Below are 23,283 nucleotides of genomic sequence, written 5' to 3'. Positions count from 1 at the left end.
TGCCTTTATCCTTCCCAGCACCTGGATCATGATGGGTTAAAGTCTGGAGGCTAAAATGCGTGCTGCCCCCATCCCTTCTTCCTTTCCATTCACCTTCTTCCTTTCTCCATGCTTCCCCGGGGTTTTTCCCTTCCTCTCCAGCCTCAGGAGCTTGCCCATGAGGCTGTTTGGTGGAGGCAGTGCAGTGGGGTTTGTGCTCCATGGGGCTGTGCACTCCCCCGTGTCCTTGCTTTGTGTTCAGCACCTCTGAGGTCTCGGGCAGGAAATGTGGCTTGAGCCTGGCAATGGGAAAATATTGCTTATTGTCCCCTCCAGAGCCTTGGGCTGTGGCAGCAGGAGCACACAGAGCTCTGAGTGAGCAGGATTTGGGAAGGAATCTAAACTCCTCTGCCCAGGGAGTAACATGCTGGGGGGGAGAAGATATTGGAGAGGAACTTCCCAGAGGACTGGGCTGTCTTGGGGCTCCCTGCTGCCTTCTGGGATGTGCAGGGCTGAGCCCACAGCTGGCTGCTGGCCCTGTTCCTCCTCTCATTTGGGGATGCTGATACTGTACCAGCTGCTGAACAGGACGAATCCTCAATATTGAAAAGTGATATAATATAAGCCCAGGCTGTGTAAAGGTTTGGCAGTGCCTGGAGTCTTTCCTTAGGGGTTTATTCATCCAGCTGGGCAATAGCCTGTCCTTCTGCCTGTGGCATGAGAGCAGTGCCAGGCTGTGTCACAGCTCTCACACTTGAGTTTTTCCATGTGAACTTGTGAGCTTTTTGGGAAAAAGCTGTCACTTGGACCATGCTGGTAACACGAGGGTCCTGTCAGCACACCTGGCCTGTGGCACAGCTGCTCCTTCCCTCCCAGCACTGTCTTGGCAGGGGGCTTGGGCGGTTTCTTGGCCAGCTCTGGGGATGGAGGCCGGGTGATGATCGGTGGGAATCAGTGCTGGCTGGCTCGGGAGGGTCGTGCAGGGTGCTCGGGCAGGGGCAGCCCCCGCGGGAGGTGTGAACACCGTGTCCCCACTGCCAGGGGGAGGTTCCCGTGTGGGGCAGCCCAGGTCTGCAGCCATGCATCACTGCATCCCTCCGGGCACAGGAGCACCGGGCACAGGAGCATTGGGTACAGGGGCACCGGGCACAGGAGCATTGGGTACAGGAGCACCGGGCACAGGAGCACCGGGCACAGGAGTTCTGGACACAGGAGCACCGGGCACAGGAGTATTGGGTACAGGAGCATTGGGTACAGGAGCATTGGGCACAGGAGCATTGGGTACAGGAGTATTGGGCACAGGAGTTTTGGGCACAGGAGCATTGGGCACAGGAGCATTGGGCACAGGAGTTCTGGACACAGGAGCATTGGGCACAGGAACATCAAACACAGGAGCATTGGGTACAGGAGCATTGGGTACAGGAACACTGGGCACAGGTACATCAGGCACAGGAGCATGGGCACAGGTACATCAGGCACAGGAGTACTGGGCATAGGAGTATTGGATACAGGAACATCAAACACAGGAGCATCAGGCAGAGGAGCACTGGGCATAGGAGTTCTGGACACAGGAGCACTGGGCACAGGAGCATTGGGCACAGGAGCACCGGGCACAGGAGCATTGGGTACAGGAGCATTGGGTACAGGAACATCAAACACAGGAGCATTGGGTACAGGAGCACCAGGCACAGGAGCATTGGGTACAGGAGCATTGGGCACAGGAACACTGGGCACAGGTACATCAGGCACAGGAGCACCGGGCACAGGTACATCAGGCACAGGAGTACTGGGCATAGGAGTATTGGATACAGGAACATCAAACACAGGAGCATCAGGCAGAGGAGCACTGGGCATAGGAGTTCTGGACACAGGAGTTCTGGGCACAGGAGCATTGGGCACAGGAGCACCGGGCACAGGAGCACCGGGCACAGGAGCACGGGGCACAGGAACATCAAACACAGGAGCACCGGGCACAGGAGCACCGGGCACAGGAACATCAAACACAGGAGCACCGGGCACAGGAGCACCGGGCACAGGAGCATTGGGTACAGGAGCATTGGGCACAGGAGCATTGGGCACAGGAGCACCGGGCACAGGCTCCACAGAGCCGCTCTCTCCCGCTGCTGCCCCCCGGGCACCGCACGGAGGGAGAGCTGCTCTCGCATCCCACCTCAACTCGGACAACACCGAGAGCTCCTGCCCGGGCCAGAGACTTTCACTATCGCTTTTGGCAGGCTCGGAAACCCTGCTGCTCCTGCCCTGCGGTGGAAAGGAGGGAGCAGCGGTGCCAGGGCCGGCGGGGAAGCCCCCGAGGGGGATCAGCAGCGGGGAGCGTGTGCCGGGCTCGGGCCCCGCCTGGCAGCAGCAGCAGCAGCAGCAGCAGCAGCCCGTGATGCTGAGCCCGGAATGAAGTCAGCCTTCATCAGCCGAATAGTTTATGCATGAATCGAAACTTCAGACCTGGCAAAAGGCGTGGGGGGGGAGCGTGCAGGATCTGCGCTCTTTAAAAATGCTGGAGCCAAGGAAGGAGGAGGGGATAGAGGAAATAGCAGGAAAATAAGACCGGGGAAGTGGGGAGAGATTTGAGAAGCTGGATGAGTTGTTCGCTCTGTTATTGTCAGGAGCCAAGTTCCTTAAGCATCTCCTGGTGGATATTAAGAGGGAGCTGTGGAGGCTGGAGCGTTCCCCTGGACACTCGCACGCTGTAGCTTTAAGACTGTTTTACAGAGGACTCGGGATTTCCAGTTTTCCTGCGCCTGGTGGAGTATTTCAGGGAGTTACAGGATTTTTCGGGTCATGTACCCCGTTTTCCTTTCTTCCTCCCCTTTTCTCTTTCTCTCTTACTCTTCTTTTTCATTTCAAAGAGACAAAGCTACTTCAGTTTGGAGCACAAACATATGATCAGCACATGGAAATGTGGTAATTTGGATGCATTCATGATTGCAACAGATTGAAGAAATTAGACCAGACAAAGAGCTTTTTTTGGAAGAGGAGGAGGAGGAGGCAAGGCAAGGAGGGAGGGAGAGTGGGGGAAAGAAGGGGACGCCACGGAAAAAAGGGACGGCCGTGACACGCGGATGCTAAATATATCCCGTAGTAATGGAGAGGGACCGGATTTCAGGTAGGCTATTGATCTTTTAATATGTTATATTCTGCCCCTGCCCTCCTACCTTTCCAGCAGCTTCTGTACTTTGAGAAGAGAAACAGCCCCGCTCCGGGTGGATTTCAGACGATTCCTTTATTTTTTTATTTTTTTTTTTTCCTTGCAATGCTTCCCTTCTGCATTTTTTTTTTTTTTATCATTATTTATTTTTTTTCCCCCATCCTCCTGAGCCCTCGAGACAGACGGTGATTCCAGCAGAAGCCGGGAGGGAGGGGGGCTAAGGGGGAAGCAGGGGGGAAGAAGAAACTGCTTTCTAGGTCTGGATTTGATTTGAGTGCCTCTCTCCCCCCCTCCGCTCCCATGTGCCGCACGGCGCGGGGGGATGAATGCTGAGCCTGTTAGCTCAGAGCTGCGAGCCGGGGAGAGGGAGGAAAATCGCCGAGCTCTTGGCATGGAGACGCGCTTCTGCTCTGAAGGTTGGCTCCTGGCTGTGCGTGTGTGTGTTGTGGCGGAGCTTTTCCTGCTTGCCAAAGCGTTTTCCCCGGGTTTTTGCCCTCCCATCCCGCCTGGCTGGGCAGGAGCTGCCTGCGCGTTCCAGGGCTGCTCCCTGCTTTATTCCGGAGCTTCACCTTGCTGGCTGGAGGGGGGCGGGCAGAGCGATGGATAATTCCACGGAATTCCCCGGTTTTCCCGCAATTCCTGCCCAGTGGTGGATGTCGGGGGGGTTCCCAGGGCTGCTCCAGCCCCGCGGGGCTGCTCGGGGGTGGGACAGGGCACGGCTGGGCATCAGCACCGTGAGCAGGGAGATCCAGGGAGGGGATATCGTGCCCAAACCGGCAGATGCGGTGGGTTTCCCTCCTCGCAGCCAGCCCAGCACAGCTCAGCCTCCTGCGGCACCAGGCCCCTGGTGCTGGGCGTTCCCAGGCGGCTGCCGGGCATCGGCGCTCGGAGGGAAACCGCAGGGACCAGAGGAAGCGCTCAAGCCAGGGTGGAGCCAAGCTGTGGCCGGGGAAGGGCTGCTCCCACGGCTGGCCTGTTCCAGAGCCGTCCAGGGATGTGCTGGGAGCAGCCGCTGCCCCTGGATAAGGATTTACCTGCAGGAGCATCCTGCACTCCCCACCGCCTCTGCAGAGCGCGGCTGGCACCTTCTCATCCCTCTGTCCATCTCCCTTGTGCTTCCTCCTCTGGTCCGAGCCACTTCAAAGCATTCCTGAGAGCTGCTTGTAACTCAGCCTGGTGGGTGTTTCAGCAGCCCGGGGCTCTGGGCTGGAGAGCCTGTGCCACTGGGCAGGGACATGTGGGAGAGAAGGGGCTGAGGGGGGATGATCCCACCCTTGGCTCCAGTTCCTCCTCACAGAGGCGCTGGGTGCTCTGCAGAGGGTGGCTGGGGAGAAAGGGACTCCCTAGTGATGTGATCCTGGGCTTTTTGCTCTGAACGAGCACGGAAGGTGGGGATCTCTCAGCCCTCAGGCTGTACATTGTGCAGGGAGCACAGAGCCCTGGTGCCAGGGCTGGCTGTCACTGCTCCCAGGGCGAGCAGCACACGGGTAGAGAGACCCCAAAGCATCTTTGTGCAAAGGTGCAGGACCTCCTGCTAATGCCCTGGAGCAATATTTGCAGAACGATGTCCAAGTTCATCTGTGTTTCCCTGACCTGGAACTGGCTTTTCCATGGCTGGCTCAGATGTGGCTGTGCCTGGTGACCTGGGCTGGGGGTACATAAACGTGGTGTGTGCCCTCACCTGAGGAGGTTGCCAGGATGATGAGCACAGCTGCTCTGCCCTCACTCAAACGCTGTGTGAGACCTTGGAAAGGTGCAGACCATCCTAGTGGTGTTTATGATACGTGACTTTGGCATGAAATATGGGATGGGGAAATGGATGGCCTGAAAGTCTGGTCTCTGATCCGTCCCTGCTTGAAGGGGTCAGCACAGGCAGGGGAAGCTGCTCAGCAGGGGCAGCGGAGGGAATGATAAACCATGTGTGGCAAAACTGTTCTTGAAGAGAACAAGTGACAAATAATGTTTGGAACCCATGATTTCAGGTGTCTTTTCCAAGCTAAGTGTTTCTGTGGTTCTGATATCAGCAGGCTGTGCTGGTGACTCCCAGGTCCATGGCCCAGCCTGGCTGCACGGGGAGAGCTGCTCAGCTCACCCTGGTCCTGCTGATGTGCTCTGGGGGTCCCATGGGGCCCTGGCACTGCTGGAGGAGAGGGGCAGGGAGCAGAGCTCAGTCAGGGCCAGCAGGAAGGCTGGGCCCTGGCTTTGGTGAATATCTGAGACGTTTTGGATGAAAGCAGATCCGTGCCACGCTGGGGGCCATGTCCCAGTCACTGCTCTGGCCCTAAAGATGCTTTTAATTAGTCCTGGGCTGTGGGTGGGAAGAGCTGACTCCTGAGCCGAGTGTGGGGCTGCTGGATGGGATGAGGGCACTCCAGGGCTGGTGGGAACCGGGCCTGGCCTCTTCTTTGAGATCTGTTTTCCCACAGCTGCTGGGCTGGGCATGTCCCCTGGGGTGTCCTCTGCCCAGGGAGAGCTCGCCTTTCCTCCCAGAGCCGTGTCCCTGAGCCAGGGTCCCGTCCCAGGGGATGAAAAACACCTTGATCTGCAGGGGAGGGCATGGCAGGTGCGAGCTGAGGCTGCAGCTCCGTGCCAGGCTCGGTGCCAGCTGGGGGGCAGCGAGGGGCTCCCTGCTCTGGAACAAGGTGCCCGTCTCAGGTGATGCCTGTGGGTGCTGGCAGAAGAAACACAATCTCCCAGAACCTGTTTGTCTCTTCTAATCCAGTTAACTCATTTCTCACACATTTCTGAGACCTATGAAAGCATGAAGAGCTCTAAATGGATTTGTTTCCAGGCATGCCTCTGCTCTGGTTTTGGGGCTCTGTTCTGTCCCTCAGTGCCAGGTTGCGCTGGTGACAGTGGCCTGGAGATGGCTCTCCTGTCTTTCCCTAGCGGCTGCTCCCTTTGACTGGCTCGGATCTCTCTACAGAGCTTTAATTGTTATTGCCGCGGGGCCTCTTCTTGAAAGAAAAGGAAAGGTCTGCAACTCCCTGAGCAGAGAGGATTTGGTCAGTGCCGTGGTGGGGTGAGAGGACAGGAGCAGCCCTGATGGGAAGCGATGTCTCATCTCCCAGTGAAATTACTCACATCAGTTTTGAAATTGCTCTGGGAAAGCTCATTTTAAGAGTTAACAGATGATGAATATGTGGTCATAACACCTGGCTGCAGTGAGTGGCGTGTGTTAGGCAGAGGGGGCTGTAGGTGCACAGAAAGAAGATAAAGGGCTCATTAACCCATTGCTGATCACTCTGATCAGTTATATCCACTACAGGTATGTTTATGTGTAAAATTCTTAGTTTGACATGGTTTTGTCCATCAGCCAGAGCAGCAGGGACACTGTGTGTGGTTTGCAGGGATGGCTGGATGGTCACAACAAAACCTCTTTGATATTCTCAGAGCTGCCTGGGGAGCACGACATGCCTGGACTGAGAAAGAGGAAAGGAAAGCAGAGGTGCTGTTTGTCATTGCTGGAGGTGTGAGGACAATGCACTTATTTCTTTATTTTGTTTTTATTAAAAGTTAATCTTCTAAATATGTGTGTCAGGGCAGAGGTGTTGAGGTTGCTTCTGATGACTTCAGCTATCTTTCCTGTCTCAGGTTTTTGTGTCCCTGTTACTCCTAGGAAATAGCAGATAGAAGCCTGACATGTCTCTTTTTTGTGTTTTCTCACTTAGTGGACCTTATTTGCCAGACATTTTCCTTTTTCCTCTGGCTTGCAGCACACGTGGGACACCACAGGCTGTGCATTTACAGTCTGCATGGTTCCACCTCCTGTCAGATCCCACTCAGCCAGCCCTTCCCTTGTGTCCTTAGCCCTCTGTGTGCTGCCAGTGTCCCACTGCTCGTGTCCCTGCCTGCTGCTGAGCCCTGCCTCTTACAGTGCCCTGTGAAAACCACCTGTACCTTCACCCTTCGTGTTCTGCAGCAAGCTGTTGTGGCTGCAGGTTGTGGCTCAGCGATCAGGAGCTCCCTGCAGTGTCTCTCAGGGAAGGGGCTGGGTTTTGGGGGGCTCTGGAGCTGTCTCAGCAGGAGCTGTGTCTGCAGAGAGCTCCGTGCTGCTCCAGCCCCTTTGGCTGCCGCTCCCGCCTGGCCAGCGGACGCCTTCCCGCAGTTGTCTGAGGCACGTCAAGGTATGAAGAATTGTCTATTTCCTGATGTCTGCTCTTAAATCTGCTGGAAATTCTGCTCATCTCCGTTAAGTATGGTCCCTCTGTGGGGCACAACTCATCTCCGTCCTGACAGCGCAGGTAACGCTCCTCGACACCGCTCTGCTGAACTCGGCCAGCCCCAGGGCTGCAGCTCCTCTGCAGAGTTTTCCTTTGCTGCATGACTTGGAGCCTCCCAGCAAGGCGATTCCCATGCTGCTGGGGTGAGGGAGGACATTTCTCATGCGAGTCAGGGCTCTTCCAAGGTCCAGCATACCATAATGCTGAGTAGAGGCAAGTACGTAGTTAGGGAAGTATGTCTGGGTCAACACATGTCTTGTGTTGCCTTAATGATCTCAGAAGCACAATATCTGTGTCCTGTTGGCTTTTCCACGCAGCACTTGCAGCTGTAACTGGTGGACAGAGGGGTTTTCTGGGGAGCAGTGGATGCCTCGTGCTGGGGGTGCTGTGCTGGGCTCCATGGCAGCAAGCCCCACGTTAAGGAGCAGTCTTGCACCTGAGAAAATGCAGGGAAAATTCCTTGCTCTGCCTCTGATGTTCTGTAAGTCCTCAGGAAAAGATGTTTGTGCTGCCATTCCCCTTTGATTTTGGGTGAGGATGTGGTGCTTGGGTCTCTGCTGAAGCTCCCTGTCAGTGAAGGGGTGCAGAATTGCAGCTGGGAGCTCGGAGCTGCTGTGACACTGCAGTGAGGAGAGTCCCAAAAACAGGGGTGTGAGTGGCATCTGGAGCTGTTCCACCATGAGTGCCTGGTGGCACAGCTGATGGAGACTGTGTCCTTTATGTGTGTGCTTCACCAATATCCACAGGTCTTGACCCATTTTAAAGAAGTTTCTTGGGCTCTATCCATTGCATCTTTCCAGCAGTGTCTGATTGCAAGGGCAGCTTCTCCCTTCTTAAGCACCAGCACTGAAAACTTAATTTCCCCATGGCTGAGCAGGACAGGCTGCTGAGGTTGAATTGATTTATCCTGTAGCCAGGTGCTGCTTCCCTGCCACAGGACAAGTGTGAGCCTGTGCTGCAGGATGGAGCTGCTGTTTGAGTGCAGGTGAAGTGAAATAGCCTTTCAGTGGAAGGTTTAACAGGGTTTTGGGTTGCTGATGCCAAGAGTGTTGTTAGAGACTTATAAACAGCTCTGGATTGTGGTTTTGGGGGGAGAACGAGCAGGGGTTTACAGGTGAATAAAATGCATCAGTTTTACAAGCAAATAATCACACAATAAATCTGAGAGTATATTTTTTCATGGAATGACAGCCCAGGTTAGAAAGGATGCCAAAAGATCACCTGGTCCAGCCTTTTGTGGGAAAGGGAGCCTAAATAAGATTATCCAGCACAGTACTCAATTACATCCTGAAAACCTCTAGCAGTGGGGACTCTACCATGTCCCTGGGGAGTTTGTTCCAGTGACTGATTGTTCTCCTTGTAAAAAATGTCTTTCTTGTATCAAAACAAAGACTTTTTATTTTTCTCTGTGAAGTCAGTGCTGCATAAACAGCTCTGCATTAATTTTGTGATTGCAGCATTACCAGGTACAACTAAAGGAGTTGTTCTTGAAGGTGATTCTGGTTTCCAGTGAAGCCAGTTTGGCAGGGGTCATTGTGACTGCTGGGATGCAGGGTTTGGGGGGGAGCCTGCCAAAAGCTCTCAGCATCTCCAGGTTGCAGCTTTGGCCATGATGTAACTCAAGGCCGTGGAAATAATGGTGGGTTTGCATTTCACTGCTGCCTGCTCAGTCTGCAAAATTAAACCATATTATCAAGACATTTGATATGGTCTCAAGTCCTTTGGTCTCAAGTTGGTCTCTGGCACATTGGAGCACACAAATACTCATAATTCGGTGCTTTTATTGTCTGATTTTTTTCAGAATCCCATTGGGTCAGGGCACAGAGGTGTGGGCACCCTCTGGTGTGGCTGCTAATGAGGGAATTGGTCCATATATTCTGAAATGACTCTCCCTGACTCCCCCAAAGCTGGGTTCTCTCTGCACAGCTTCCCAAGCTGTCGATGCCAGCAGCCCACCCTGGCAGCTGGCACTGCCTGCCTGCATGCAGCACTTTCTCCTTCCCAAGGCTGCAGGATGTGGGCTCTTTATTGGTCTCAGATGCTTTTTTCTTTCCAGGGTTTTGTGCTTCCATGTCTTGCTCACAGTGATGGAGAGGCTTTGGTGTCACAGGCCTTGCTGGTCAGAAGAGAAGCTGACATGAGGGGTTTGGGAGGCAGGGGTGTGTGCTGGGTGTTTTCTGGGTGTTTTCTGGATGCCTGACCCCTGGCAGTGCCAAACCTGCCCAGCACACACAGGATGAAGTGACCCAGATGAAGCCAGAGCCTCTGTCAAGGGCAAATTTGAATCTGTCTGGGTGGTGTAGGGGGACAGATGGAGAGCTAAAATCCTGACCTGGCAGGAAGGCTTGTTTTGAAGGACACCCATGAAGCTGAAAAGCAGCTCCTGGGGTGTGAAGCTGCAGGCTGAGGAGCTTGGATCAGGATTTGAACCCAGGAGATGAGTCCAGGGATAGTTTCTGCTTTAGCTGGGAGAAAAAGAAGGAGGAAGAAACGCTGCAGGTAACAGCTGTGTTGGGCAGACACATCTTGGTGTGGGTGAGGCTGGTTTTGGTGCCTAAGTCTGGGATTTTGTCCCTGTGCTGCTGACTTTGGGTGAGCTACAGCAAGTCATGAACTCCCTGAGTTTTGGTGCTTCTGAGATTCTGGCTTCAGGTTTGAGCAGGGGAGCAGCAGGGTCCTGTGTGAGGGGCTCTATCTCTGCACCTTCCTCAGCAGCTCCTGCTGCTGCCTGGCCCAGCTGCTCATCCCTGGCTGTGAGCAAAGAACTTTCCAGACCTTCTCATCTGAGTGGTGCTGGAAATGCAGAGTATTGAGCTGCCCTGACCTGGGGGGAATTGAGGTTTGGGAGGCTGATGCCAGCCCTGCGGTGCTGTCCTGCCCACGGGTGTTGTGTGTGGCTCTGTCACTGCTGCTGTGACACTGCTGCAGGGTCTGTGTCAGGGGTTGGGTGATGACTGACATGAGTGCAGCTGCAGGCAAGGTCCTGACAGCTTTTACAGAAACGCTGTGATGTCTTTACAAGGTGACTCGTAAAGAGTCGATTGCCTGGGGCTGTGCAGGACATCAGCCTCAGATCTCCCATTTTCCAGACCAGAGACCTGTTTCCTTGACTACACCGTGTGCAAAGGAGTGCAAAAAGGCTTTTTCCCACTGCTTCAGTGGACATTTTCAAACCTACACCCTGTAAAGAACATCCCAAAACTTCTTGCTGCTTTTTCAGCACATACCTGGGGGGGATCCCTGCATGACGAACACTTTGGTTGGCTTCACTACCCACCAGGATGCCTCTAGGAAATCTGCCCCATCTCAGGTGGCTGGGATTCCCTGGGCTGACCCTCTGGGCTGATGCCTTAAGATTTTAGCTTTTACCTTTTTCAGATCCTGTACTCATTAGTGTATAACTCAGAGCTCCATGTGAAGCTCTCTTCACAGTTTGATCAGACAAAACAATCCTCTCCAGGCCTGGGATTCAGGACACCATCTCAGCCTCAGGCCCTGAAAAGTATAAACTTTGGGGGGAACAAACTGGGGGAATATGACATTACCTGAAGATGGAATTGAACAATTAACCTCGGATATGCAAACAAACCAAACTTGTAATTGTCAGAAAAACTCATGACCATCATCCATCTCTGCAAGGCTGCCCAAGGTGTATCTGAGGCCCTCAATAAATACCCCCTTTATCCTCTTAACTCTGTCCAGCCTCTGTTCTACGTGGCCACTCAAGGGCATCAGGGTCACCCTGCCCTTCAGCAGCTGCATCCCACAGTCCTGGCCACTGCTTTCCAGCAGGGAAGGGTGGATGTGTCAGCATCTCCGGAGGCTTTGGCCGTCATCTCTTTGGCTCACGAGTCTGTCACTCCTGCTGACTCATCCCCATCCCCAGGGATGTGCTGGGGCTGACAGAGGGGTGCCAGGGGCCAGGCAGGGGGGACAGCTCGTGGGACAGGGGTATCGAGTGTGGGACAGGGGTCCTGAGTGTGGGACAGGAGCTCTGAGTGTGGGACAGGGGTCCTGAGTGTGGGACAGGGATATTGAGTGTGGGACAGGAGTCCTGAGTGTGGGACAGGGGCTCTGAGTGTGGGACAGGGACTCTGAGTGTGGGACAGGAGTCCTGAGTGTGGGACAGGGGCTCTGAGTGTGGGACAGGAGCTCTGAGTGTGGGACAGGGATATTGAGTGTGGGACAGGGGTCCTGAGTGTGGGACAGGAGCTCTGAGTGTGGGACAGGAGCTCTGAGTGTGGGACAGGGGCTCTGAGTGTGGGACAGGGGCTCTGAGTGTGGGACAGGGGTCCTGAGTGTGGGACAGGGGTATCAAGTGCAGGCCAGGGATATTTGGCTGGGAATTGGCAGTGCAGCACTCTGGGGGCTGTGGATGCCCCTGGCTCACCCCAGGGATGAGGTGGGCACTGCCACGTTCCCTGCCCAGCCCCTGGGAGCTGCCCGCAGTTCCTGCTCCAGCCTCCCACACCTGCATCACTCCTCACCTGTCCCAGGGATGTCCCTTCACTCTCTATGTGTCCACTTGAATTTCACCTCTGAAAGGTTGTGTCTGGCTGTAAAAGCAAATAACTGCTGAGGTTTAGAACTGAGGACAGTAAATTCTGATTTATGTCCTTGTAGGGAGGGGTTTTATCCAGTAGAATGGACAATGTTTATTAGTACAGTGTTAAAAGCATAGGGGTACCCCTCTCCTAAAAACATCAGGGTTCTCCTCTCCAGAGCAGATTTGGTTTTTGGCACAGCCTTTATTTACTAGTGAGTCAGGATTTAAGCAGCAGCGGGAGGGAATGATCTCGTGGCACTTTAAAGCAGGGCTGCTGGAGTCCTCTTCCTGCTCTGTGCCCTTGTGTGAATCATTTAACACGTGTGCTCTCACTTCCTAGATGGAAAATGAGGTGGATACTTTCCGCCTTTCCTTGGCACTTCAGGATCCACTGCAGGGCAGCTGCGAGGGATTTGTGGTGATAAAGCTGGGAATTTGACCCTGGGATGTGTCAGCACCCCCAGGCAGGGCTGGGATGGGGCTGTGGGCAGGGGCTGATGTGAGATGTGGGGCTGGGGTGTAGGGGGACATCAGGCTGGGGACACAAGCTGTTCCCACTGCATCTGCCTCTGCTGGAGGGTGTGAAAGAGCAGGAGCACAGGATTTATTCTCTGCTGGCAATGCCCATTCCTCAGGCATTGGAGGCAGGGCTGGCACAGGCAGAACTTCCTCTGGAGAGATGCTGGTGCTGCCAGGGCCCTGTTCACAGCTCCAGCACTGCTCAGCAGCTGATGTGTCCCTTCCCTGCCCCTCTCATCAGCAAGAACCATCTCATCTCCTCTGTTCCCTGGGGAGAAGGAAGAGCACATAAACCTGGTCATCCCTTCCCTGCTGTCTTCTGCTGAAGTATTTAAACTTTGCCTTCTCTTCCCCTGGGAAGGAGGATGATCCTGTAGGGGCCTACCACTTCCCCCAGTTCTCCCTCCCCAACCCTGAAATATTTAGTTTTGTTTAATTGTTTTCCTTCCCCCTGTGGCTTTTCTTGGCTCTGTAGAGTGACAAGGCTGGAGCTGCCACTCCAGGAACACTCACCAAGAGGGTTTGTGTTTAATTGCTCACAGATTTATCAAGATAGAGGCAAAGCAGGCAGCCTTGAGAGCAGATAAGCTGTTGGACCATGAAGAGGGCTTCAGCACCTAAAATATTTCCCACTTCTCCCCTTTCTTGCATTCTTTGATCCATTCAAGTGGAGAACTGGTCAAACCTGACTTTAGCTGCCTGAAAAGCCCTGGTTGGTCTCTGTATTGACAGCTGCTCCTCAAAAAGGGAGCCTGGCTGGAAACCACCAAGGCTGGTGAGCTGTTGGTTGTTTTGGGGGAGGTGTTTTGGTTTTTTTTTCCAGAAAAAAAGAGAAATTCCCGGTGGGTGGAGAGGGAAAGTGAACTATGAAATTGTGAGTCTCGTGCTCTCTATTGAAACACACCCTGGGGAAGGCATATCCTCCACAAACAGCAGTGTTGGCCACAGACCAGGAAAGCCTTCCCTCGCCGCTCCCCTCCGCAGCAGAGCCGAGTGCTGCAGGCGGTGTTCCCATGCACAGGGCTGCTCCTGGACCCTGCTCTTGAACCTCTCCAGCCCTTGAGACACCCCTGGAGAAACCTGCTGAACTGCAGGATGACCTCCAGGGCTCTCTCCCCTTTGCTCATCAGTTTGTTGCAGTAACTGGTGTTGGGAAGGATGAGAATTTAACAGAAAAGTTTCACAGAGATGAATGCTTAACAGAAGGTTCTCTAGAAATGAAAGCAAGCTTTGATATATAAAAAGATGTTTTTAAAACCAGTTGTAGCTGAAACAGCTGAAAGACCAAAGGTTTAGTTTGTTAGAAGGAGGTTTTATAGCTAAAGTCCAACAGGTTAAGTGGTCTTCAAACAAAGTATGTTTGCTACCAAGGAAAAAAAAAAGCACAGGCAGACAGAAAGATGTTTTATACCACAGCAAAAAGAATTTTCCACTGCAAAACAAGTTTCAAAGTTTAACATGTAATTACTAACTCAGATGATTGGTTAGTCAGTAACACAGTATGGTAATTTTAGCAGTTTTGATAGGATATATGGAAATGTAAAGGTATTGTGTATGATGCTGGTTGGTTGTTATGTAAGAAGAGATAAAATGCATTGTAACCAGAATTAAATGGGCTTCAGGACACAGGGCTTGTCTATGGCCAGCAGCTGTAGGACTGCCCCAGCTGCTGTAACCCAGCCTGTGGAATAAACAGAATTATAAAAGAGAGCTGTCTGAAGATCCCATCTCTCTGTGGGTTCTTACAACTGCTGCTCCAGTAAATGTTTGTAGCAGTAACTGGTGTTACTGGTGCTCCAGTAACTGTTTGTAGCAGTAACTGGTGTTACTGGTGCTCCAGTAACTGTTTGTAGCGGTAACTGGTGTTACTGGTGCTCCAGTAACTGTTTGTAGCAGTAACTGGTGTTACTGGTGCTCCAGTAATTGTTTGTAGCAGTAACTGGTGTTACTGGTGCTCCAGTAACTGCTTGTTGCAGTAACTGGTGTTACTGGTGCTCCAGTAAATGTTTGTAGCAGTAACTGGTGTTACTGGTGCTCCAGTAACTGTTTGTAGTGGTAACTGGTGTTACTGGTGCTCCAGTAAATGTTTGTAGCGGTAATTGGTGTTACTGGTGCTCCAGTAACTGTTTGTAGTGGTAACTGGTGTTACTGGTGCTCCAGTAATTGTTTGTAGCAGTAACTGGTGTTACTGGTGCTCCAGTAACTGTTTGTAGCAGTAACTGGTGTTACTGGTGCTCCAGTAATTGTTTGTAGCGGTAACTGGTGTTACTGGTGGCACTGGGCTCGTGCTCAGGCTGTGCTGTGAGGCTGTGGGGGATGTTGCCAAACCTCCCGTGGTGCTCTGAGCAGGGATGGAGTTCTGTGGTTTGGATCCTGCTCCTGGCCTTGCTCCACAATGATACAGCAGGAGGCTGTGCCATGGCGCTGCTCCTGTCTTGCTGTGGCTACACCTGTGCACCAGGGCTGTGCAGCAGCTGGGGTGCTCCAACTGCTCTTCATCTCGTGGCTGAGCCCCAGCTTGGGTAAAACCCAGCTCTGGTGTCCTCTTCTCACCCCATCACAGCTGCACAGCTCCCTCTGCATCTCAAGAGTGCTCAGAGTGCCCTTTGTCTGCAGCTGGAGAGGAAACTTTACCTTGCCCTGGACAAGGGCAGCAGGTGACAGCCAGAGGCACAAGGGCTGGAGGAAGGGGATATTTGAAGGGTGATGCAGAGCTGGTTTCCTCATGGGAGCTGAAGCAGTTGTGTATTGCCAGAGAGCTGTGGCAATCACACAACTGCTGCAGGCCTGAGAAGGTATTTTGGAGAAAAGGGCCTCCGAGGCAGCAGGAGGGGTATCAGGAGGGTTTGAGCAGCAAGGGTGGGCTCTCAGCCAGAGCTCTCCCTCTCTTGGCTCCTTGCCTTCCTCCCCCTCCTCTCTCTGTGTGCAGTTTCCCCGTGCAGGCAGCAGAGACCCGAGCTCTGCTCTGTCTCTGGTAAAGCTCAGGTTTGTCTGCTCACCCAGGATTTGCTCCTCTGCCGGAGCCTGTGTGTGCTCCATCCCCAGAAGTGTCCAAGGCCAGGTTGGACGGGGCTTGGGACAGTGGGAGGTGTCCCTGCCCATGGCAGAGGGGCTGAGACAAGATGATCTTTCAGGTCCCTTCAACCCAAACCATTTTGTGATTCTGTGATAACAAGAAAAGTTTATTTTGCTTCTTGTGCTCACAGAGAGATGTGAATCCAAACAACGGGCCCACAGCAGGACACCCATTTTTCTGCATTGAAGGATTCACCCTACAGCACCAATTATCCATCAAACCCGAGCATCTACTCTTTTTTTTTTTGCCAGTTCCCTCTGCAGGTTGTTCTGGTGGCTGTCAGTGCCCTCTTTCTGCTGAGACCCCCTTTGTGCCCCTGCAGCAGCAAACATTGCCCAAGTTAAATCATGGGAAATCCGATTCTGTGCTGGACACACTGCTCAGGGGCACCTTGGCTGTGACAGGACATTCAGCTGACAGATTTCCCCATGAAGTAAAAAGTTGTAGCTGTTGACATACGAATGCATCTGAAGTGACAGCTTTTCCTGTCAAACTCCACTGAGCTGGCTTCAAATCCAGCGTGAAGCCAAGGATAGCTTCAGGGGGCAGAGGTTGCCTGAACTTTGGCAGAAGTTCATGTTGTGTTTTGAGTTGAAATTCAGGTTGCTGCTGCTTGTGCATCCCTTCAGGTGGTGCTGCACAATCTCTGTGCAGCTGGGAAGGACAGGACTGTTCCCTAATTGCCTCTGGCCATCTGGGAGCTGTTTGAGTTAATTGAACTGTCTCTCGTGTTTCTTTCTCTGTTTAAATATTAAATAGGGATTGCACTGAACTGTGGAGGTCAGCAGTGTCTGGGGATGTGTAGAGTGTGGGAATCTGTGTGAGGATGGTGAAGATGAGGTGTGGAGGCATCACCTCCATCTGAAACCCAGCTACCTCTGCCATCCCCACCTCTGTGTGTCCCAGTGACTCTCACATTTCCCTGCAGGTTCTTTAGATGTTGACTCCCAGGTGCCTGACTTGCTCTTCGCTGCCTTTTGGATGTTTTTAGTGCTTTTCTCATTGTTAGGAAAGGTGAGCAACATCAGGAGCTGCCAGTATTTGTAAAGCTGCTTTCCAAGGCAGACTGCTGCTCACGAATGAGATTTTCTTTTTTCAAGCAGAGATGTCAGAGCCATCATCAAAAACATTCCCTTCACAGCCCTCTCATTGGTATTGCATGGACTTCAGCAATAAAGCCAGGCTGGTTTTCAGGCCTGTTACTGGATTGGAAAAGAAACTGGCTTCAAAAAAAATAAAGAGAAAGCAAGGACAAGGAGCAAACCTGGTGTTTTCCAGCAGAGATGCAGAATTGGCTCTGTGGGGAGCTGGTCTCTCTCAGGAAGCGCTGGAAGTGGCCACTTGGATTTAATACTGTGCTCATCAGCCGCATCTGCCATGAACAAGAACATCTTGCATTGCAAGGACTTTGCTATTTTCCATTAAATAGGAAGCTGCTCTTTTATTATTGTGAGTTCAGGGCAGAGATCTGGGCTGAGGTGGCTGTCAGAGCAGCTCCCGCAGCTGAACGCGTATTCCCGGGCAGTCCTGCTGCGCTTGGCGTTTTCCGAGGGTTACATAAACATCCTTCTTCCACATCCGAGGCTGGAACATGCACTCTGCAAACTGCTGACAGTCCCTTGCCAGAGGCAGAGCTGCCCAGAAGCTTTGGCAGCTCCAAAGGGATGGGAGTCACGTCAGGCAGAGCGAGGCCGTGGGGATCCCGCTGTGGGGTGTGAGGTGGCTTTGGGCCATCCCAGTGCCCGCTGCTGCTGCTGGAGATGTTGGGAGTGAGCCACACACAGCGAGAGAGAGACCAGCAGGGTCATCTTCAGGAGTCTGGGTTTGATTGTGTGGCTCCACCTGTGTCTGTCACCTCCCGGTGCCCCCCTGCAGCTGGGGATGCTGCGCTCCCGCTCCACCACAATCAGGATTTTCTGCCGAGGAAGGCGTAGGAGTGCAGGTTTATCTCCGGACTGGCAGCAAAGGAGGATGCCACACCTCTGGGAGCTTCTGGGGCTGGGTGGAGCGGGAAGGTGGAGCAGCAGGATGTGGGCTTTGAGGTGCTGCAGTTCATGGGCTTGTCCTGAAGCCACACTGAGATTTCCAGATCCCTTGGGGAAGGAGAATAGCGATAAATCTGGATCATTGTGACAGGGCCTGGCCCTCTGGGTGATTTGTGACACTCTGTGCCTTTCTGACAGCACATGCAGCAACAGGCTGTAATCCACAGGGGTTCCCTTGGCTCTGGAGCTGAGCTGGGGCTCACTGGGAGTGGGCTTGGCTGCCAGGAGCTCCCAGCTCTGCGTGTGAGGGTCAGAGGCAAAGGAAGCAAAGGCACAGTTAACACCTAGTGGGGCCCTTTCAGTGCCAGGCTGGAAGATTTTGTTGTCCTCAAAACTGAGGTGTGGGTAGCTCGATGGCTGTTGCTGTGGGAACTTGCAGTGCTGCTGCAGGAGAGCTGCACAGCTCCCTGAGGAGAGCACCAAAGGGAAACACAGGCCAAGGACATCCCATAAATGCTGAGAATCTGCTGGGTCTGGAAATCCATCCTGGTGTGACTGTATGGGCTGGGGGAGCCTTGTGACAGAAGTACAGACATACCCAGTGTGTCTGGATGTGGCTGAAAGGCAGGGTTATCATCATGTAGAAAATCAGGAGTGGTGATGAGATGCAAAGGGGTACTCGTCTTCGAGGTGGGAAACTTTTCTGGAGGCTCCAAGCAGGGTGGGACACGTAGAATTGTGCCTGGCTTGGGATGTTTCTCCCTGGAGGATGCCCAGCTCATCCCCAGTGACCATCCTTCTGTTGCATAATGTGAACTCCAGTCAGCCCTTCCCAGGCAAATCCCTGGCTGTGCCACACTGTGGCTGATTCCTTATGAGGGGCTTATTTTACTTTATTCCTTTGTCAGAGGCTGTGGCTGTTTCCTTCTAAGGTGAGGGGTTTATTTTGCTTTATTCCTCTGACAGCCTTCCTTGAGTTTTGCCAGCTCTTCTTCCTATCAGCCTGCAAGACCTAGAAGGAAAACACTGTCTTCAAAATGCTTTTTAATGCTTAATTCAGGCAAATAAAGATAATTGTTTGAGGGTGCCACTCTGCCTGTGAGTAACAGGCATTGCTGGGGGTGTGTGAGGGACACTGCCTGCTTCTCAGGATGGGGATGGGGTGTCTCCACATTCTCAAGTCTGCAAATGCTCCACACATCTGGCACGAGAGAACTGGGCTGGACTATTTGCCTTCTTTAGCAACTGGAAACAATCCAGCCTGCCAGTTCCTGCAGAGCTCATCCTGTGGTTCAGTGGATAATACTGATCCTTGTTCAACTCCCACGCTTCAGAGCCTTGTGAGAGGGTAGGGAGGGCTTTGCAGAGCTTGTGCTGTGCTGGGACCCCAGCTCACCGCTCTGGAAGGCAGCACGAATATTCACTGTTCCTGAAGTGCTTGCTCCACACTTTTAATAAAATCCTGGTGACACAGGGATGACTCTGGGGTGGTGGCAGGTGGTCAGCAGGAGCTGAGGAGGAAGGGCTGTTTCTTAGAGCTCCAGGAATGTCTTCCTGAGTGCATTTGCAGGAGTTTGACTCGTGCTGCCATTGTCTGCCCGGTGCCAGGACTGGAGTTTGTGTCAGTGTCCCCTGCAGGCAGTGCACGGCTGGCTGAGCTCAGGAGCGGCACAAACCTGTGTTTTCTCAAGCAATCAGCAGAGCTGCTGAGCGACACAAATCAGAGTGACAGCCACATCAAGGCAGATCTGCCAGGGATGGGCACGCAGGCTTTATTCTGGGACTGCACCAACGTGACCAAAGGTGGATCCAAGTGTCCCAAATCCTCAGCAGACCCAGGATGCTCTGATCCTCTGGCTGGGGAGGCTGTATCCTGCCCACAGAGCTGGGACAGCCCCTCTCTGAGAGGTGCAGAGGGGATGTGGGGGCAGGAAAGTTTCTCTGAGCAAGAGGTGACATTGAGTTTTGGTGCTGGATTGTCCCCCAGCCCCTGCCTGCGAGGCAGCAGGGCACAGGTGTGTCCCCTGGATGGGCTGTGCAGGGCTCTGAGCAATATTATCTGGTGGGAGACCAGCCTGTTTGTCACAGAGCTGGAGCAGATGGCCTTCAGAGGTCCCTTCCAAGCCCCACCATTCCATGATTCCCTGATAGAAATGGATCTGAGTTTGAGATGAGCCCCATCAAAGCTGCTCACGCAGGAGTTTTCCCCCCCTCTGCCGTGAGGCTGCTGCCCACCACGTCCCCCCTGTGTGTTAAACTGTGAGGAAGGTGTTTGCTGAGGGTGGAGGTTCCACCTCAGAGCCAGGACAGCACAGAGCAGAGGGGTTTGTGAGCGAGCCCTGCGCTCCTGCCTCGCTCACATCCGTGCCTGCAGAGGAGACAGACGAGGTGAGCAGGTTTTGGTGTGACTGTGGCTGGCAGCACACACAGATCATGGACTGAACATGAGCATGGCAAGAAAGGGGCTTTCTTGGGGCAGACAGAGTCCTGCTGTTGCTGCACAGCCCCGCTCCTCCCAGCCCCATGCTAACAGCATTATCAATGTGTTTACACCAAGCTTGGCTGCAAAATGCCTCAAGCTTTTCCAAGCCAGTCTGTAGCTTTGCTCAATACTCCTTTTGCTGTGCTGCCAGAGGCTCTCCCAGAGGCCAGTAAAGGAGGTGGCCTGTTTGGCCACAGCGATATCTGGACCGGAGATTGAATTCCCGCATGTCTTAAATCTGTCTCCAGACTGGCAAGCCACCAAGTGGGCATCTCTTTCTCCAGCTAATTGGCTGTTTATGTGCAAATTGGCCTCTGGCTGCTTCCACCAGGCCTGGCTCAGCAGAGCTGCACGAGAGCATCCTCTCACAGAGCTGCTGGGCTGGTGACAGGGACAGCCCAGCCCTGCTCCTGCCTCGGGTCAGCATCGCTGGCTCTGAGCGAGTGCCCAGGGCTGTCTGCACTTCTCTGCAGTGCAGGGATCGCTGCCTGGCCTCCAGCTGGCAGGAGATGCTGTCCCAAGCTCCAAGCAGGCGCTGTGGGGAAGGTTTGTTTGGAAAGCACCTCCTGAAGTGGAGCTTGGTTGGGGTGTGCACACCTGTGGCTGGGGCTGCTGGACACGGTGTCCCTGCAGTGGGTAAGGTCCCTGGTGCAGGAGGGTGTTTGTGCTAAGCCAAGGCACGTGTTTCTGCAGGAGAGTGATCCCCAGGGCTGGCAGGAGGCAGCAGGGCAGTTCTGCTTGGCTCTCAGAAATGCCATCTGGTTGTTGAACCGAGCAACCCGGGGGTTCTGTGGTTCAGGGGTTTTTTTCTGGAGGTGTGGGGAGAAGGGAGGTGTTCAAGGACAGAGCCCAGGTCTGGCAGTTTATTCCCTTGTGTCGAGGTAAACCTGGCTCTGTTGGTCTGTCTGTGATTACTTGTCTGGGAATAACAACATCCCCTGAGTTTATAGACACTGCCAGTCCCTGCTGAATGAGGAAGGCTGATGCTTAATGCATCCAGCTCTTTCCTCCTGTCATTCCTTTATAAGGAAAAACATTTCAGATTTAGTTTCTACCTTATTTTAACTTCTCGTAAAAGAGGGCAGTTTAATTCTTTTGGTGGAACATCAAGTCCAATACTCCCTGACCTGGTGAGGTTATTATGGGCACTTGGGAAGATGAATTAATAAAACAATTCAGCATGGCAATGCTGAGCTCATCAGAGAGGGGGTGGGTAATGGGATGGCAAGTGGTGCCTGCAGTCTGGGGGTGGCAGGAGAGGTAACACACGACCTCCCTGTGGCATGGCTTGCTGGGATGGCACTGACCACATCTCCTTGAAAGGAGAATTTGCCCTGCTCCCCTTCCCCTGCTGGGCATGGCCACGGGGGCTCATGGGCACGAAAACGATGGGAAGGGGCTGAGAGAGAGCCCAGCCCTGGCTGCCTCTGCAGAGGAACAGGGCCAGCTCTGCCCCTTCAGCACATTTGAGCTCTGCTGTGCTCGTTTAGAAACACGAGTGCCAGAGCTGATTGCCCAGCAGCCGACAGCGAGATGCTCTGGGGGCAGCCCAGGTGCTGAGCTTTGCCCTGTTCCAGACCCCCAAACTCAGCCCATCCCCCGGGTTTTACTGCTTGTTGGGGGGTTGCCAGTGGGGAGTTTCTCTCCCCTTGCACTGGAACTCTCCCCCTCTCCCTCCTGGCTTGGTGCCCTCTCTCCGTGCCTGGTGCTCACGGGCCTCTTTCCCATTTAGGGAAACGCTGGATGGCCCCTGCTTTTGGCCTGCTTGCAGCACATCTCCCAGTTGATATTTTTTCTGTTTTTTTCAATCCTCTTTTGTCTCTGGAGGCTGAAATCCCCAGTGTCCAGCAGTGTGTGCTGGTTGTGGCTCTTGGGAAGCTGCACTGGGGCAGGTTGGAGGGGGAAGCCCAGGTGTTTGTCCTGCTCAGGGTTGTGTGACAGTCTGTTCCAGCAGGCAGGGTGAGCCTGGGGCAGTGGTGACAGCATCAGTTCTCTCCTGCAGCAATGATTTCATCTCAGCAGGGAAGCCTCGAGCAGGCTCTGGGGCAGGCAGCAGGGCTGAGCAGGGGAAGGGAGAGGAAGCTGAAGGAAATTCCCCCAAAAACGTTGACTCATTGCTTTTTTTATCCTCCATATTTTAAAATCAGCTGTGAAACTTCTGCATCTGTAGAAGATGCTGAGTAGGCAGTGCTTGGTATGTGTTAGATGGATTGGGGAACAGAAGCTGGTGTGGTTGGAGGGGCTCTGCCATTCCCCTTGGAACGCTTTTCCAGCAGGAAAGGCAGCTGCACCCTGAGCTCCCAGGCTGCCTCCTGTGCTTGGGGTAAATCTCTTGAACCCACAGCTCAGGGCTGCTTCTTTAGTGGTGCCCAGCACAACTTGGCTCCATTCATCACTGGATCCTGCTGGGATTATCCTGGGATGTGTTTATGGGAGTTACCTTGGATGTGTCTGGGATTATCCTGGGATGTGTTTAGTGGGAGTTACCTTGGATGTGTCTGGGATTATCCTGGGATGTGTTTAGTGGGAGTTACCTTGGATGTGTCTGGGATTATCCTGGGATGTGTTTAGTGGGAGTTACCTTGGATGTGTCTGGGATTATCCTGGGATGTGTTTAGTGGGAGTTACCTTGGATGTGTTCTGTGCCAGTCTGAGAGGGCTGTAACAGACTTTTCAAGAGGATGGTTTAATGATGCCACAGCAGACCCTGCCCTTGCTGAGGGCAGCTGGGGTGCCCAGGGTGGTTCATCCCTTTCCCATCTGCACTCCTGGAGCTCAGCAGTTTAACAGCACCAATCCTGATTTAATGTGTGCCCATGGCAGCCTTGCCAGGCTCTCCCAAGCAGCAGTGGTGGAGCTGAGGACGCTTCCCCTGGCAGGACCATTGCAGGACATCCACATTCCCTTCTGCATGGAGACACCCCATGGACTCTGACAGCAATTCCTATCCACCTGTGCACCTTTCCCATCCCTGTGTGGTGGAGCTGGAGCAAAGAGAAGCTGCCAGAGGTGCTCGGTGCTGTGTGGACACCGATGATCACACCTCTGCATCCCCGCTGGTGCTTTCGCTGCCGTCTGCCAAAACCTTTAAAAGGAAAGGAAAATTGTGTTCATTCTTCCTCTCCTTCCTCTCCCCCTGCCCTTGTGTCCTCCTCCTGCTGTGCAGTGAGCTCCCACACTGTGTCCATGCTGCCCAGAGGAAGCTGAGTGGGTGTGGGGCTGCGGCTCCATCTGGGAATTGTTCTTATCAAACTGCTTTATGTCAAAAAGGAATAATAATAATAATAAAACCTCATAGTGGTAAGCGGGG

At 53.5% G+C, this 23,283-nt stretch overlaps 1 protein-coding gene across 7 annotated transcripts in view; it reads left to right on the top strand.

Moving 5' to 3' along the window:
- The window catches only part of SEPTIN9 (septin 9), a 136,037-nt gene that overhangs the window by 36,320 nt on the left and 76,434 nt on the right, over window positions 1-23,283 (top strand). The window contains exon 1 of one of the 7 annotated variants that reach the window (XM_058852463.1): window positions 2,966-3,100. The exons of the other annotated variants lie outside the window; for them this stretch is intronic. Within the exon in view, the coding sequence (XP_058708446.1) occupies window positions 3,079-3,100 (22 nt within the window). The 5' untranslated portion in view covers window positions 2,966-3,078. Of the gene's footprint in view, window positions 1-2,965; window positions 3,101-23,283 lie in introns of those variants that run through there. 7 annotated transcript variants of the gene reach the window in all.

The sequence above is a fragment of the Poecile atricapillus genome, chromosome 17, assembly GCF_030490865.1.
Source record: "Poecile atricapillus isolate bPoeAtr1 chromosome 17, bPoeAtr1.hap1, whole genome shotgun sequence".
Taxonomy (NCBI): Eukaryota; Metazoa; Chordata; class Aves; order Passeriformes; family Paridae; genus Poecile; species Poecile atricapillus.
Note: the sequence above shows the minus strand (reverse complement) of the source record. Positions and strands in the feature narration are given on the sequence as shown.